This window comes from Melozone crissalis, unplaced genomic scaffold, assembly GCF_028551555.1.
Source record: "Melozone crissalis strain CALT ecotype California unplaced genomic scaffold, PUWL_Pcris_2 ptg000006l_1, whole genome shotgun sequence".
NCBI lineage: Eukaryota > Metazoa > Chordata > Aves > Passeriformes > Passerellidae > Melozone > Melozone crissalis.
Genome location: NW_026535784.1, coordinates 38,993,745 through 39,011,836, shown reverse-complemented (window position 1 = coordinate 39,011,836; position 18,092 = coordinate 38,993,745). Strand labels below are relative to the sequence as shown.

Below are 18,092 nucleotides of genomic sequence, written 5' to 3'. Positions count from 1 at the left end.
TTTTTCCTCTTTGCAAGGAAGGAATGTTATCAGTCAAATAACATTGGCAAATGTGGCCTTGATGCTTCCTTTGTGGTTTCCTTTGCTGTACCTGTATGGTCAGTGGTTTCTGGATTTATCTCTGGCTAACCAGGCCTGTTCATGAGAATAGATGATTGAAGTTTTTTGTTAATGCCAGTTCACTCTGGTAGTATAAACTCATCAATTTGCATGCAGTGATTGAAGGGAAAAGATAGATGAAAGCCTATTATAATCACGTTAGATAACCAGATATGAATATGAATGAGATCACGCTTCTTTTGAAAATAGAGCTGTGTTGTTCAATAGACTTAGTATAACAAACATTTATATTAAAGGCCATTATGTTGAGTCTTGTACTTGTTTTCTTTGGAAGAGTTACTTAGTGAGCTGTCTACATGATTCTGACCTTAATCTCAGTAAGTAATGAAATCTGCAAGTTCTTTGAACGGCTCACAAACAGGAACAGAATTGCATGGCAATGAAACAATGTATGTAACTTAACCACAAACTTTGTCTCTTGAGTTGCCCTGTAGTGAGCAGATGCAAATAAAAATCTTTGGAGTTTCTTCTTTTATTTTGTACTTCTTCCTTGTCATTCTCCAGAAAACAAGGAAGAAAATTGCTCTTTCCTTAGTGATTAAAAAAAAAAAAAAGGAATGAAACTGTGGCGTTCTGAACGTTTCATTGCTATGGCAATATATAATATTCCTCAGATACACATTTGCTGACAAACTTCATTCAAGCTGTAAGGTTATGTAATCAAAGACATGTGACCCTTATATATGACGTTTGTTATTAAATTTTGAGGAAAATCAGAGCCTTCTGATTTATAGTTGAACCCTTCAAAAACAATGCAGTGGTTGTTCTTGAAGCACATGAGAATTTTATGCATATAGCTGTTGCAGTTGTTTTCCCTCATTTTATGAGTTTTCTGAGGAAGCCCAGTCTTTGATAACTGAGCTGCAGAAGTTGGTTTAGTTGATTTTGCTTTGCCTTTGTGTGGCCACTGTAAGTACTCCTTCCCACTTGGCTTCCTTCACTTAGCCTTTTTTAACTTTTAATTCCTTCAAACTCCTTGCCAAGAGAAATGTTTAGGGCATACTTCTCATTGGACATGCAGCCTCTTTACCATCTCATTGTAGATGTGTACAAGTGACCTGCCACAATTCTGCTCAGACACGTGCAGGTTTACATGCTGCAATTGTTTCTTTGTCAGTAAGGCTTTGTAAGTATCAGTTATCTTTGCAAAGCAGTAAGCTTTTGGAAGCATGTGCTCACTAATGGAATGGTAAGCAGCTAAATGCTTCCAAAACATTGTACAAAGCAACCTCCTTTGGGATTTGCAGTCTGCATTCTACAGTGTAACTCAATAGGGTGTTTTCCTCCCTTAGGTATTTTAGTATTGTGTGCTGCTTTGCTCAAGCACAGTCTTTTGGAACTCAGTGCAAAAACATCTCCAGCTCAGTGAATGTAAAGAACAAGTGATCAAGTGGTGGATATTATTCCCTACACAGTGGTTTAAAAGATATCTTTGCTAGGTTGTTGTTAATTGTCATATATGTATGAATTTGCAAATGTTGCTTCTGGAGCTGGTGATAGAGTGTTACATACCTGCTCCTAACACCTGATGGCATTTGAAGATGAGAATATAATCTTGATACATGGAATGAAAATTCACTTGAAACAGTAACTGTATTTTACTATCAGCCCATTATGTTACACCAATTAAGTATGTACCTGGTAAATGAGAAAATAAGTGCAGGATATCCAAACTGTTGCAGATGGAAAAATTTTAAATTGACAATGTTTAATGTAGTGTGAATATAAACTTTGTTATTAATGTCCATTTGGAGTGGGAAGCCATACAGAATAATCTTTGGACTGAGTTTGTACATAGTGAAGAACATTTAGATATCTGAAGGAAGGTATTGAAGAACATTCACAGACTTTTTATTTGTGCCAGTAGACATTGCACTCTAAATCACTGTTATACCAGTGATTTGTCATCTATAAATAAACTGGCAAATGCACTGCTCAGTTTCAAGTTTCCTTCACTGCTAGTACCACTTGAAATCAGTGGTTCCTGTTTCAGTATTGTTTGTTGTTTGACATAAATCAAAGAAAAATCCTCACAGTGAAGCCATCAGAAACATAATTTAATTTGTATTAGGATGACAAAAATATTTCTCCTGTGTCTCGCCATGTCCAATTTCTATTTTTGTAATAGAATGATATTTTATAGACAGTTAAATTGGAAAAAATCTGCTGCTTACCTAAAGGTTGTGTAGTGGATCAAAATACCCATCATAACAAGTAGAAAAAGCTGCTGAGAAACATGATTTCTCAGGAATTGCAAGGGCAGTCCTGTGAATTTGAATCTTGTGAAGGGGGCCCTTGTCTTCCTTGAAAACTTCCTCAACAGAGATACATTTCTAAGGAGTCCACAAACAACTAGTGTTTCTCAAATTTTCTGATGTTACCAGGAATTACTTTTTTGGAGGTCAGGACATTAGTTTCAAATAACTTAAAAATTTGTTTACATTTAAAACATTTCTAGTGTGTTGTGCAGTTCTGGAGCTTGCTGCCCTGAGAGTTTAGGTAGGATGTTGACAGGCTCAAATACACAAATTCTTAAGCAACAAATTTGATGACTGAACTGGCTCTGGAAATAGTAAGTGAGTAGAAGAAGTTTTGTTGTTCTCCAGCTGGCAATTTTAGAATACAAAGGAAGTTGAAGAGTACTGGGTAAATTAAGCAGTGCTGTCTTCTTTAGGGAGAAAAATTTGCTGTCACATTAGTTCGTTATTATAAATGAATGAATGTACAAAGGCCATGACTTGATGGCATTTCTGCGAAATCATTGATATTGGATAGTATGTGAATTCCTCCTCTGGGTTTTTTTTTTTTTTTTATATGAACATAGCTGCTTTTAATGTTAATTCTACACACATAGAAGCCATGCTTTACATTGCCTGTGTTTAAATCCATAAGTCCATTGATCCTGGAGGTCTTCATTAAAAATTGAATTTCCTGCTTTACTGTGCTGGGGATTTTTTGGTTATTAGTGATGAAAGAATCTTTTCATCTTTGCATTTGTTGTTTAATAGTAAGAGCTCCAGTACCAAAAGAGGGCCTGTACAGGTGTAACAAAACAGAATGTGTCTGGCAAAATTAACAGGAACAACAGATTCAATGTTGATACTTGTAAGAGACTAAACCTAGTGTGCTTTTAATTATTTTTTTATTGTAACATAAAGGATGAAGGTACTGGACTCAGCAGTGTGGTGTGGATATGAAACCTCTCCTGTGGGCTCTTGGTGGGACAGTGCTGCAAGTTCTTTCTTAGTGATATGCAGCTGCAACATGACATGGAGACTATGCTAGAGTTATTGGCTGGTGGATATTTCTGCCTTTATGAATGGAAATATCATGCTGGGTCTCTCTTGCCCCCACCTATTGAAAGATAAAGCATTGATTCAACTGCCTGGGAAATCTTCCAGATCTGAGAGGTTCATAGGAATTTAGAGTTGGAAAAAAAAGGTGACAGAACTATAGCTTTAGAAGCAGTTGCAGTTCTTTTCAAATGATAAATTGAGCATAGTGGTGTATGCATGCAAAATTGCCCCTTTAATTCATTTGTAAATCAGGCTATTCATCAGAATATGAGTATATGGGTTTTACGTTACAAGGACATTTCAAGCCTATACATACAAACCTGGAAAGTGTAAAATGTGTAAGCTATTCCATCCTATCCAGGCAAAACACCAATTGGATTAACTGTATGTAACATTGTTGTTTCCCAGGAGGAACTCTGGGATTTGACCACAATAAATTAAACCTCTATGCTAACTTAATTTTGAGCATCTTCCTCTCTCTGCTTTTACCTGCTGATTTTAAGTTTCTCTTTTGGAACTACTTTAATTGACAAGGTTAGTTTTGAGTGCTGGGCTTTTCAGCTTTCCATCTTTGGGGGGGGGGGGGGGGCGGGAGGTTTGTTTTGTTTTTTCTGAATACATTTCAGCATCTATTGCTAAGTATAAAAGAAGTAGGCTGCTGTGTGTAACGAGTGCCTAGAATATCTATCAAGTACCCATTTTCAAGACTAATTCAGACTTTTGCAAGTTGTGGGATTGCAGAGCTTTGCACTTTTTATTTCTGCCCTTTTTACTGATTTGAACACTGTTTTTCTGACTTGTGACAAATTTGGGGACGTGCAGGTCCTTGCAGAAAGCTTTCTAACCTTTCTGGTTTCTCTGTAATGGGCCCAGTGTGTTTACCTGTCTGCATACCAAAAGAAAAAAAAAGTCCGGTCTCTTTGTGCTTTAAGTAAAACTAAAAAAGTTGAATCCATTTAAAAATCTGTAAGTCTTGTTCAACTTCAGGCTTTTGCAGTTGGAGCAAATGGGGGTGGGCGATAATTGGTAGAACTGTACAGTTATGTAACTAAAAGCTTTTCTGCTGCAAGTTAGGAGAGCAGATTGCCTGGCCATCAGATTGCTACACGTGTTTTTAATCTTCCCACAGTGTCCGTGCAGAGGAGTACAGTCAAGAAGTGTGTATTGGTTTGGTAGATTAATGTCTTCAAATAAAGATGTTACCAAAAACTTTCCTTCGGAGTACAGACATTTTTTTTTAGAGAAACAGTGGTGGTGCCACACCACTTGGAGATTTAAATAGTATTTATTTTGCATAATTAATGGCAGATATTTTTCTTAGGTTGAAATTGTAATTGTTGATGGCTTTTAGTATGAAAGTTGCAATCTAAAACTCACAGTGGGGAATCAACTGGCAAAAAGATGATACAGTGTATCACAGTGGTGATAAGATGAAATATGCTATTTTATGGGAAAAATATCATGTTACTATCACAGAAGAATGGTCAGCTAGTCAGGAATCATGAATTGTCTCCAATTTCACCTAAATATTCATGAAAGCAGTGACTGATATATCAGTGGGTTTTTTCTGTACCCAAAGGGGAGTGGGTGGTTGGTTTGGTTTGGATGGGGGTTCTTTCTGGCTTTTGTATTTAGTTTTTTTGATGGAATGACACTATATGGATCTTAGTGTATACATTCAGGGAAAAGTGATACAAGTATAAAACTATACTGTGAACTTGACTGAGATGAAAGACAGTAGCCTATGAACACTTTGCTTTGGGAGTTTGTTGGATTTGGTGCTGCAGCTGTGTTATGTAGTCCTTTTGTATCTATATAGAGTTGTGACTTCAGCTTCTCCAAGGCATGCTGGCAAATGTGAGGTTTTCTTATCTGCAGTGGATCCAATGGCATTACCTGAAAGAGAGCATCTGAATTTTACTTAGGGTGGACTGCTGCTGCATGAAAAGGCCTATCCTGGACCCTTGGTTTTCTTCTTTTTAGATTTTTTTTTTTAGGTCACTGAAGGACCAGTTTAAACAGTAGCAATCAGGGCTATTAACATCACCTTGGTTAAGGATCATTACCATAAAAGCTCCCAGGCTTGACCCTAAATGGGATGTGTGGGGGGAAGTTATCTTTTGAGTCGAAGAAATAGAGCTGGTTTTGACACTGCGTGCTTAGACATCCATGAGTTCTCCAAAAGCATTGCCTGCCTTCCTGCAGATGCTTGAAATCACCCACCAGGGAGTTGGAAGTTTCACAAGAGAGCAGAACCAAACTCTTCCCCCAAAGGCACAGACTGTTACATTGCTTAACTAGTGAATGATGCACAAAATTGTCATAACACATCTTTGGATTGTATGTACCTAAGATGATTTTTGCATGATGAATCTAAATATTGCTCCTCTTCTGTTCTAGTTTGTGGAGACATCCATGGTCAGTTCTTTGACTTGATGAAACTGTTTGAAGTGGGAGGTTCTCCTGCCAACACGCGGTACCTCTTCCTGGGGGACTACGTGGACAGAGGGTACTTCAGCATTGAAGTAAGTTTCTAATTTCTGGATTTGAGTGCAAAATTGCTTGCAGCCTGTTTTGTATCTTTACCATCATATCTTAACTAGCTCAGGAATACTGAGGCTCTTCACAAATACCATGTTAATGTTGCTGGTGGTGTTTTTATAAAAGTTGCTTGGAATCCAGCCAAATCCCACTATATCTGTGCTGGGAAGCTGACACAGAATGGTGCTAACTGGTGGCCATCTAAATATTACACAGAAAGCAGTGTGCTCTGCAGCTTGCAAAAGCTAAATAGCCTGAGTAGATAAGAGCTATTAGAAAAGAGACATAACAGAAAAAACTTAACCTGTGACCCATAGTTTAGTTTGACTTTTAGGCTTATTTGATCTGAGTTTCCTGGATGTGAAATTTTAGGAGAATGGAATGACTAGATGAGAGGTAGATGGGACAAGAAGCCAGCACGCAGCATGCTGTGCTGGAGAGAATGAGTAAGTTCTGTTTAGGTGTGGCATGCAGGGGCTTTTATGCAGCACTTGAATCCACAGAGATGTGATGCACAAGTGCCCTGCTGGTGGTGCTGAGACCTGGTGTAGTCTCCAGGTGAGGCTATAGAGAATGTGGAGGTCAAATGGCCTCTTTAGCTGGCTTGTGAAAGAAACAGTGTCCTATCCAACCTGCCAGCTTTGACTAGAAGTGAGTCAAATACCAAACCCAAATTCTCTGTTCCAGTGCTTGTAAAGCAAGCTAGATGTTTTCTTCCATCCTGTTATTGCTTGATTTTACAAACTGACAGGATGAAGTGCACGACTACTGAATAAAAGCTGATGTGTATTTTTTTGTCTAGGTTATAGCTGATCTAGTCATTAACTAGTCAATCAGAAATCCTTGCTGAACTCTTGATCTTTTCTGTGAAAAGTTCAGACTTGAATTCCCTCTAAGTCAGGGCAGAATGCCCATTACCTGTTGGAAGCAATATAGATCCTATGATACATGTCTGTGTGTCTGTGACTAGATAAGATGGCATCATGTGAGAACACATCGGCTGCTGTTTCATTCTACATCCCACATTGAAGGACACTGTTGCCATATTGGTATACAAGTATATAAGGCCAAGCACCTGAGTTTGTGCTTGGAAAACAGATCAGTGTATTATCTTGCCAGTGTTATGTTTAAAGTAAGAAGTTTCTGAAAAAATAGATTCGATAAAACTACTTTTCCTTTATTAGTTCACTTTAAAACTTCATTTCAAGTGAGCTGGTAATCACTGCTGTGGTTTCCATGCTGGATTGCTTGGGGAGGGTTGGGAAGGAGGAGCAGGAAGAGCTGCACACACTTAAACCATTGTGCAGCTCTGTCTTGAACTACCATTTTTGAGTTGTGATAACCTCATTCATATCTCCTGCAGTCTTTGATTGAGACAAGATGTGTCTGGAAGAGGAAAGTTTTGTCTTCACTTCTATATACGTAGGCTTTTAATAAAAGAAATAGAACAGCTTTCAAGTGCTTCTCTGACAGTTTACCAAAATCTGTTCCAGGGCTATTGCCAATTAAAGAAATAGCAAACCATATGAAAAAAAGACAACAGCCTATGTATAGGCAATAATCCCCTTAAAATCTCTCATTTAGCAACCTGTGCATACATACTTAGCAAATTGTATTCTGAATGCAGTTTTTCCATTCAGGAACATTGCTTTTTCACTGGTAGCAGTGTTGGCTTCTGCCAGCACCAAGGAAATATCTCAGCTGTCACTTATATTATTTCTTTTGTATGTTAGGTTCTCAAATCACTACTTTTTTTTTGGTCACATAACTGATTTTCCCCACCTGTCACCTTGATTAAAGATTATCTTTGAAAGGAAGGGCAAGTTTCTGTTTCATAAGTGTATTTAGATGTAGGGCTGTGCATTCAGGCATGAACTCAGCACAATAAGTAGTGACAAGGAAAAGAAAATTGTGAAGAATGCAACTTGGCATTTAGAGGGGGAAGATATTTCTGGTGGAGAAGGGGACCTAAGTACATAGATCAGGCACCAACCCTTGTCAGTACTTTGTGCTGGGGAAGTCATACTGGTAAACAGCCCCAGCCTCAGTTCATATTTCTGCCATGTAAACAGCCCCAGCCTCAGTTCATATTTCTGCCATGCTAATCACATAGTGATCTTTCTTCTATCCATCTGCTGGCTTCCCTTTCTGCTATGGAGACAGGAGAGTATTGCAGTTCTGGGGTCCTTCCAAAAGAAGTAAGTGGCTGGTCCAAGGTACTAATCATGAGTAATACAAGCTTTAAAAACATTCCCCTTGATTGCTGTGTGATCTCTAGTGTAAAAGTGACACCATTGAGCTTAGACCGAGCTGAGTTCTGATAGTGGGCGAGATAATCCTTCTCTGTGGGCTGCAAAGCATTTGGGATTCTTCTGGATGAAAGGTACTACATAATGCAAGCTATTATCATTAAGAACAGAGAAAGAAATTGCATAAGGTAGGTGGAAGGCATTTGATAATTCAGAAGGAAAAAGAGAAAAGTATTTGTATAAGGCACTCAGCAGAAATGTCGGTCCTTGCTCTATGGAGCTTTTGATCCAAGGGCTCAGTTCTTCATGTGCATGCTCCACTTTTACTGGTGTTAGCTTCACTGCTTGAAGGAGGGGGTGTGTTTTGTGTTTTTTGTATTAGCTCTAAGCAATGAGTCAAAGGATGAGACTGATAGAGAAGTTCCAACAGGTAAAGTTAAAAAGTGTCAAGTTGTGAGTAGAATGAGACAAGGTTTCTTGGCACAGACGGAATCTTTATTCCATATCTGCGTTCTCTTTTCTTTTTGACTTTTTGACAGAACCTGGGCATTTCTTCGCTTAAAAAACCAAATTTCTGCAATTTAATACAGTGCATTTGTTTCCTTGGCTGTATAACTGATAACATTTCCCTCTTGTGCTTGTGCACTGTTCCAGGGCATTTGACTCCAGAGCAGAAGAAACCCCTTAGTCTTCCCTGTCAAGTAAGATTTATGGTCATGGAGAGTAGAAACCCAAATGATCAAAACAGAGGGCTATTTTTAAATGTAAAGAATAGTTAAAGCCTAAGTGGTTCTGCAGGAATAGGTTGTAAGGAAGAATGACTAATCTATACCTGAGTCTGAAAAGTCTTTTTTGAAAAGCAGACAAGTGCTGTGCAGTATAGGGAGGAGGGCACATATAGACTATTTTTCATCACGGTCTTGGGAAAATTACAGAGTAAAAACCAACTACAGTGCATTATTAATAATAATATGTAAACCAACTGTTGGAATTATTTTCTTGCTCAATTCCATGTAACAGCATACAGTCTTATATGTCACTTGACCATCATAAGGTATGTATTGATCATTTTTGGCAGAGGAAAGAGTTAAAATATGGAGAATTGAACCAGTGTTCAAAACTAACAAAAGTGGAAGTTAGGTTTTAAGGTTCAGAACATGCGTACATTTCACTTCCTGAGTGCACAGACTGACATTGCAGAAGGTGAAACTGGTGGTGTGGTATTTCCAGCAATAACAAAGTGAGGTGTTTGGAGTGAGTCTAGAATTTGACCGCTGGACCTTACGCCAATTTTAAAAAAGCATCTGGCACTTGAGATGCTTCTGAACTTGGTGAACTGTTGGAAATTAAATGGTCTCTCCCAAGAAAAGAATTACACATAAATAAATTTATGTTAGTAAACAGTGGGTGAAGTTGTGTGTTTATCTCTCAGGTCTCTGAACTTTCCAGTTCTTCATTGGAAGAATAAACACCTTTCAGCATCGTCTGTTACTGTAGTGTATTAATGTTTTCCAGTAAAGAGCTTGATTTAAAATAATTTGGGCTGATCAGGAATACTTCACCAGTGAAGTCAATAGTTTTTTTCAGTTCTCTTAAAGCAAAGAAAATCCTAGGACTTTAATTATCCTGAATTTCCTTGCCCTTTTCTTCTGTAGACCAGTAGCAAATATCTTTCTTCATAGCAACAATTTGCATCTTATGAGATCTCATTTTTGTATGGCATTGCTCCTCAGAGCTGTGAAAATTCAGCAAATTCAGATTATTTTTATATGTATTAGATTCCCAGACTGTAACATCTGTTTGTGTCAGGGCCGTCCTTGCAGCTTGACTGGTCCTGTGCCAGCTGTTCCCAGTGTGAGTCCCCAGCATGCCAAGAGCCCCTTTTGGCTGCAGGGGGAGAACATGTGATGGCACCATTTCCGCTGCACTGATGCCATCTCTCTGTGGGACCCATCTTCTCAGAGAACAGCTGGGGCCTAGACACAGGATACCAAAAAGGAGAGTTAGGAGCCATCTCTGTCTAGAAGGTACTAGCTATAAGGATTATAGGAACATTTACAAAAAAGAATTTCCTAGTCACTTTTTGGTTGAAAAAGAGGTACTTCTTTTTGGATATTTTTAGACTTTTCAGATACTCTTTTTAAAGGCTGAAATGGGAGTAATGTGGTCTAAACATTAGCAAACAGTATATTGCAATTGTGCTGAAATGTTACTTGGAGTGAAGACAAAATGGCTTTTCTTTATTTGCAGTAGTGTTCATAGTTTTCTTTGCGCTCAAGGGATAGTAGTTCAGAAATGGCAGTAAGTTGCATCTCATGTGAGTATTCTGGTTACAGCTGCAATGTGTCTTTATTTGTCTCTGAAATCATGCTGTAATAAAGACTCATTCCAGTAGTGTGAATGCAGCTATGTGTGTATAAAGGTACATGGTTTCCATTGGGATGGTTACTCCATTCTAGGAAGCTGTATCTGTACTGGATGTTGTGATGGTACCGTTATTTCACTGCACCTACAGTAATGCAATTTTTATATTTCAGTGAGGTGTGTGTTAGAGATTGTGGGAGCTATGCCAGTTCCACAGGTCACAGAGCATCAGTAGATACCTTAGCAATGCGTGGCTTAAATTATCCTTTCAAGTATGAATTACCTCACGCTTACTCACACTTTATTTCATCTGCTGAGGAGTGCCCAGTGCTGTCAGTCATTTGGAGGGGGAGTTCAACTTCTGTGGCCCCTGCAAAGCCACACAACTGACAGTGAGCTGCATCTCTCTCTTCCTGGCACTGCCAGTGCCACAGCACCAAGAAGTGAGCATTGTGATGCTGTGGTTGTACTCAAGTGGCCATGATGATGATTTTTCAAGGTTCCTTGTTTTAATCACATAACTTGAGATGCACAGAAGAGCTGTGGGACCTTTGGTTTTCCTCTCCAAGGATGGGCTGAGATGTGGAACTGTGCAAATGCTCCAATTCAGCATGCAAGAGTGGAGATAAATCCCAAGTCTGTTTTGAAAATGTGGGCCTTTGGCTTACACCGTGCTTAATTGCACAGACCTTTTCTTTCCTGAAGCTGAGGCTGCCAGAACCTCAGCAGGAAAACAGCTTGACTATGGGAGCTGGGAGGTAAACAGATTACCTCTTTGTTCCAAACTTAACATATCTGCTATTTCAACAGCTGAAAGACACTAAACAAGAGGGGTTTGAGGGTCCTAAGTCTTAGATACACATATATATATATATATATATATATATATATATATATATATATATATATATATATGTCTATGGATAATTTGAGATGAAATAGGCAAAAAATACCTTGCAGATGTCTAGATTGCAAGGTCCCTGCTGTACGTTTTGCATAGAGTTACAGCAGAGCTGATGTTTAGTATGTTCTCAATGAAAATGTTGAAGGAAGAAAGGTATTTAAAAATTTTACAACAGGGAAGCAGTATTATGAAATACTTAAAGGCTTTAAGGTCAGATTTTCAACAAGGACAATTTATCATAAATATTTTGTTTACAGTAAGGATTATGATATGTGAATCACAGGCAGGAAAAAATCAAAGCCAGAATGTTTGCTCGTGATTTGTTGTTTACGCATAATGTTTTTTGTATATAAATGACACTAAGTTGAAAAGCCATGAAAATCATTGCCCTCATATTTACTCTTTAGTTTCATGGGGAAAAAAAAATCATCTAATTAGTTCTTATTTCCCATTACAACATTACTTCACTGAACTACTGAAAAGAAAAGGGAGTAAATTAAAGAAATCATCTAAACAAAATAAAACTTTGATATAGTACTGCTGAAAACAACACAAAATGTGAATAGTGGGCTTATGTTGCTTGAATAGTAGCAGAGAAATAGAACTTTCTAGACTGTATTGATTCTCTGTTATCTTCTGTCTGCTTCTTATGAGTACTTCAAAGGAAGCATAGAAAAAAAAAGAAAAAATAAATCTATGATAAGCAAATATAGAGCAATCAACTTGTAAACAAGTACCTAATGCCGAAAAGTCAAAAATGCCATCTCTCCTTATTTTCCCTGCTTTCCAGATCTGGACAATATTTTAAATATGAAGTGCTTGCTTTAATCTTGCCAGAGCTTTAGGAAAATGAAAAACTTAGTTATGAGGGCAATGTTTTGGCAGGATAAGAAGCTCTAAGGTAACTTGGCTGGTGCTTTCCTTGTGTGGATGGGGGTGTCACTTTGGACTTCTTGTCTCACAACATTTACATCAAATTTTTGCATGTGTCAGTAAGTTTGAAGTGGAATGTTCTGGAAATTTTTGGAGGAATGATGAAGTCTTCATCAAAGAGAGAGAAAATTGCTCTGGTGGTGTGGACAAGTTCAGGTTTCTTGCCCCCTGAAATGAAACCATCAAACCCAAGTCTGCTGGAGTTTACGCAGAGACAGAAGACTTTCTCCACCCACACCCTTTGGTTGTTTTGGGCCACAACAGATGATGCCTGTGACCTGACACCATAATTCCATGCTGGATTACATTAGCACGATTTCCCTGGCATTCTGGCATCTCTTCTCGCTTCCTGCAGTGGCAGTAGCGCCAGGGAGGTGGAAGAATTGGCATGAGCTGGGAGGCCTCCCGTGTGTTTCCAAGAGGGGGAATTAGTTTTACAATTCCTCGAGTATACTGACTGTGTTTTTGCTGGTTTTCTCTGTCTGTACACCCTCTGAGTAGAAGAACAGAAATTACAGACAAAGGACAGGCAGAGCATTCAGATGTTTACATGTAATAAATTCAAGGCAATGAGTAGTAGTATAGAACTCCTGCTGCTGTGTGATTACCTATGGATAGTGTGAGCACAAACAGTAAAATGTTGAATCCCTTCATCTTTTCCTGTTTTTCTTCTAAGTTGACTAAGTAGCAAACAAGGGATCTGAAATCTACATGTTGAGATTATTAAATTTATTATTCAGCTGTTTTTCAAGACACTCTGAATTGTAGAAGGGAGTTCACACTGTAATGTAGAGGCATTGCATTGACACCAATGCTGTTGCTCTAATCTGAAACCATAGAGTACATTCTGAATTTCCAATTTATTGATTATTAAGCTAAATGAAAGGATTTTTTCCCCCAGTGGAACAAGGGGGAGTGTTGGGAAGTAGTTGTAAATAAAAGTGGGGTTTTTTGACACCTTTTTTTTCTTGTGCAGCATTTCAGCAGTTCATGGTTATATAAAAACAGAAAGGCTGGAGGAAAAATAATTCAGACAGTTTTTCTAACTTTCTAGTTTTTCAGAGGACATTGTGGTCTGTAAAGTGTCCCTACAGGCAGTGGGCTCATCTCGTGGGATGAGTGGTTGTTATTTCCATCAACTTTCTTGGAGCTGTGAGTTCATTTTCAAAACAAATATTTTTAATTGAGTGATTTAGAGAGGTCTGAGCAGAGCTTAGCCTCTTCAACTCTTTTTTTTTTTATCTTTAAAAACACATCTAGAAGAAATGTCATCTCAAATAGAAATCTTTAGGAAAGACAAAAGGCTTGTAGAAGCTTAGTAGTAACTTCATTTAATGCAAGAGCTTTGTGGATCTTTTTATCGCAGTTACATGTAGGGAACAATGCTAAGTGAAAAATAAAAAAACTCTCATGTAAAAACTGTAATTCTGGAAGCTGAGGTATTTCCTGAAGTGTGAGTTAAATTGTTCTGAGGCAAATTTTCCTTAAGCCAGGAAATGCAGGTCTTCCGGTGGAATTGTTTCCACGGGAGGTTTCTGCCTAACCTTGCAGGTGGAGAGTGTGCACTTCCTTCTAGGGATGCACAGCGAGAGCTGGGGGAGAGCTGGGGCTGCTGGAGGCAGCCTGGCACGGCTGACCAGGGAGGGGCCACTCAGCAAGAAGTGTAAAACTGACAGAATATACCCACTCGAGTTTCAGACAGTATGGGCTGAAGTGCGGAGAAGAATGCATAGAGAAGATTAACTTCATATGAAGATTAATCAGTTAATCAGTTCAAGTTAATCAGTTGAAAATATATGCTTTGCACAGATTACTTTTACTTTCTCTGCAAGTTTTTTGTGATGGAAGGGAATGTAAATTGTTCCGTCATTAATTATGAATTCTAATTTTCTTTCTTCTTCTGATTCACAGTGTGTGCTGTACTTGTGGGCCTTGAAAATCCTTTACCCCAAAACACTGTTTTTACTTCGTGGGAACCATGAATGTAGACATTTAACAGAGTATTTCACATTTAAGCAAGAATGTAAGTCTATCTTACCTTTCTCCTCTTAACTCCTTTTTCAGCAACTTAATTTGTTATTTTGCAGATATTTGATACTGGTTCACTATTAGTAAATGTTCATGTTAAATGCCATTAATTTTAAATGGTAGTGCCTGTTCCCTGAGGGGGACATTACCTCTCAGTGGTGTGGAATGGAAGGGCTTAGACCCCCCCAGATTTGAGTATGGGAGCTCCTGGGGCTGCTGTTGGTCCATCTGGCCGGGATGCTCTCGGTGAGCGTGTTCTGCTGCTGATGCTCCTGGCAGCAGCCAAGGGTTTGCTGCCCCACACAGCAGCCTGGCAGGCAAAACCTGCTGGCACAACAGCCCTGGCACCTGTGACAGGTTCCTGACTGCTAGTTAAGGAGGACCTCATCACACTGGGTCTCATCTCATGGAGCAGGAGAAAAATGCAAGGAATTTTTATTTTATTTTTCCTTTAGGTATAGCATTTTCACATTTGTCCTGTGTGTAGGCTTAAACTTTTCAATATTCTCTTTTGATATAAATTCCTTTCTGTGTTGCAAGAAATGATGCAGTGACACATAAAAGCTTATTAGGTGTAGACCTTTACCTGCACAATGAAGCTTTTTTTCCCCTGTGACACAGTGAGATGAAACTATTGCCATAAGTCTGTGTTTTCTTTTTACACTGGGGATAAAGGAAATGTTAATTGGCTCGAAGGCTTCATGGTTTACTGAGTTTAATATGCATATTGGTAAATTAACATTTCAGCTTCATTATTCCACCTCGTTCATTTCATAATGGCATTTCTGTAGATAATTAATTAGAAGGGACTGGGCTAAAGTTCTGACTGTTTCATAGAGAGTATATTGAGTGATAATGATGATAACCGTTCAGCAGATGTTTTAAGGCTTGCTCTACAGATTTCGTACTGAGTAGAAATGGTAGACTGTAATGGTATATTCAGTTGTTTATTTACAATTTTTTAGAAAAAATATGAAAAAAATTTATTAGCTTCACCTCAGAACAGGAAGAATTTTTCCAGCAGTGGATTCTGGAAGATATTTTTGTATTAAGCAAAAGTTTGGGTCAAGTCCTCAATACTAGATAGAATAGTGAGAGGAAAAAGTTTGTGATATTAAGCACAATCCTTTTTCCTCTTAAGTATTGATGGCAGTTTCTGTTACTATCTTAATTTTTAAAAGGTAAAATCAAATATTCAGAACGTGTATATGATGCCTGCATGGATGCCTTCGACTGCCTTCCCTTGGCTGCTCTGATGAACCAACAATTCCTGTGTGTACATGGTGGCTTGTCTCCCGAGATCAACACCTTAGATGACATCAGAAAAGTAAGTCTTGGAGGTTATTACCAGTAAGCACAATATAAACCCCATCTGACAACTCCTTGTGCCTTGTTAAGTGTTCTGTGCTTTCTTGGAGAAGATACAAAAGAGCTCTAGAAGAACCTCACAATATATAAAGATGTAACAAAAAAGGCTCATACGATTGTAATGAATATAGTTGGTATTTTTTTAAATTGTCAAGAGCTTCATTCTCAAGAGGACCCACCATATTTTTAATAGTTCTGCGTTTGAGTGCCCAGCAGATGGTCTAATTGAGGCTTAATAAGTTCACACTTGTTGTACCCTTATGTTCTGAAAAGTTTCTCAGAAATCTCATGGAAGTTCACAGAACAGTATCAAACAGCTGCTTCACATAATCCAGTGTTATTGCATGTTATCAAGGATTAATTTTGTATTCACATATTTTGTAGAAGAGATCTCTACAAAGTTGATATTTCTAGGAAGAGCTATTTAAACCATTCATTCTTAGTGTTCCCAGAAAAAAATCCTTTTCCTGTTTGAGACTTGCAAACAAGGATATCTATTTCTGAGCTTTCAGGTTAGTGAAAGGTAATTTATATTCTAAGGTTAATTTGTAGTCTACTAAGAAATTATTATAGTTTTTAAAAAAACCAACAAATTGAGCCAGTAATTACATGTTTTGGTTTAAAAGCAATTAGCTTAAGATATTAACCGCACTTTAAGAAATTACCGAATGCAAAGTTTTGTTTCTGAGGTAAAGGTTTACTATCTCAGTAAACAAAAATACTCTGCATACCAATTAGCTGGCTCTGCAACAGCATAATGGCAGAGTAAAGTTGTTTAGCTCTCAGATTCTAGATTAGGTTCATTAACACCTTCCCTTCTCCCGGCCCAGCCCTGCCGGTTTATTTGTCTTTGGCAATCAGCAGAAATTGGGTTTGCATATTTATGAATTTTTGTTTAAATGCATTGTAATTACATAAGCATTAATTGGAGAGGGCTGAAATAAGAAGTGTAGATATGCTGTGAATATGTCAAAACAAGAACGCAAAGGTAAAATTATAGAAGTCTCTTGCTAAAACTTTGAGTGTTGAAAACTTACAACACCAATTTGTTCTCTTTGATTTTTTTTTTGAGGGGAGAAGGTATCCACTAGCTACTGAATCTTTTACTTGATCTTTCTGGTCAAAATAGAGAATATTTCAGACTGCAAGCCTTATTCATACACCATACACCAGGGCTGCTCTTATATGAAAGAATTCTTGAGATAGCACATAATGTTATTATATTAAAGAGTTCTTCCAGGAGAATACTGATTTTTCTTATTTTACTATAATTCATCTTATTTGCTGTATGATTCTATGTAATTTGAAGTATTAAATACCCATAGGAGGACCAAAAGGAGAAGTTTTTAGCTTCTTAATTAGGGTTGAGGTTACAGGAGCAATAGCAATGTCATGCCTGCAAGCTGTAACTCAGAGATATTTTCTTGATATTTAGATACATTTTTTTTTGTGAAAAATGTACATAAATCTAAATGGAAATTGGCTTTGAAATAACTACTATATTTTCTTGAGGTGCCCCACTTACATAAATTTAATGTTTTACTGTTTGAAAAATCGTGAAATACAGAAATATTACATTCTCCCTTGTCCACTGGAATGCTTGCAAAAACCAGTAGAAAGCCAAAAAAAAGCAAACAAAAATTCATGTAGAATGTGAATCCACTGAATCTCTTTATTTTCAGTTCTGTCTGTTCCTTCTGTCCCCATCAATGTTTGCAAGGAGTGTTTTGGTGCTCAAACTCCTCTGCTTGAAAGCTGAAGAACAGATTGCTATGAGTCTCTTGTTCACTTGCTCGTGGAATGAAAAATAGTAATTTTGCTTCATTGTTTCTGTGATACATAGCTGAAAGAAGTTAGTATTTCTTTGTCTCCTATTTTTCTTAGTTAGATCGATTCAAGGAACCACCTGCATATGGACCTATGTGTGACATCCTGTGGTCAGACCCATTGGAGGACTTTGGAAATGAGAAGACTCAGGAACACTTCACTCACAACACAGTCAGGGGGTGCTCGTACTTCTACAGGTGATTGTTACTACTTTGAATAGATTTCTGTTGGTGAACTGATTCTGCTTTTGCAGTATAAATGTTTGCTTGAACTTTCTGGCACCACTTAGGTAATTAGGCATTTTTATCTGCAGGCTAGCCTTGTTTTCAGAAAAATTCATGCTTGCTTTATTTTAATCTCTTCTGTTATGCCACAGTGGGAAAACTCTAAATCACTTAATTTTATTCACCAAAACCTGTGTATTTTGCCTCTGGTTTTGTAAGTTAGAGAATGAATGTGTCA

The 18,092-nt window shown here is 37.9% G+C and overlaps 1 protein-coding gene across 2 annotated transcripts in view; it reads left to right on the top strand.

The window, feature by feature from the left end:
* The window catches only part of PPP3CA (protein phosphatase 3 catalytic subunit alpha), a 170,684-nt gene that overhangs the window by 114,299 nt on the left and 38,293 nt on the right, over window positions 1-18,092 (top strand). For both annotated transcript variants that reach the window (XM_054292703.1, XM_054292706.1), the window contains exons 3-6: window positions 5,817-5,941; window positions 14,319-14,430; window positions 15,617-15,762; window positions 17,688-17,827. In XM_054292703.1, coding sequence (XP_054148678.1) covers window positions 5,817-5,941; window positions 14,319-14,430; window positions 15,617-15,762; window positions 17,688-17,827 — 523 coding nt within the window. The remainder of the gene's footprint in view (window positions 1-5,816; window positions 5,942-14,318; window positions 14,431-15,616; window positions 15,763-17,687; window positions 17,828-18,092) is intronic.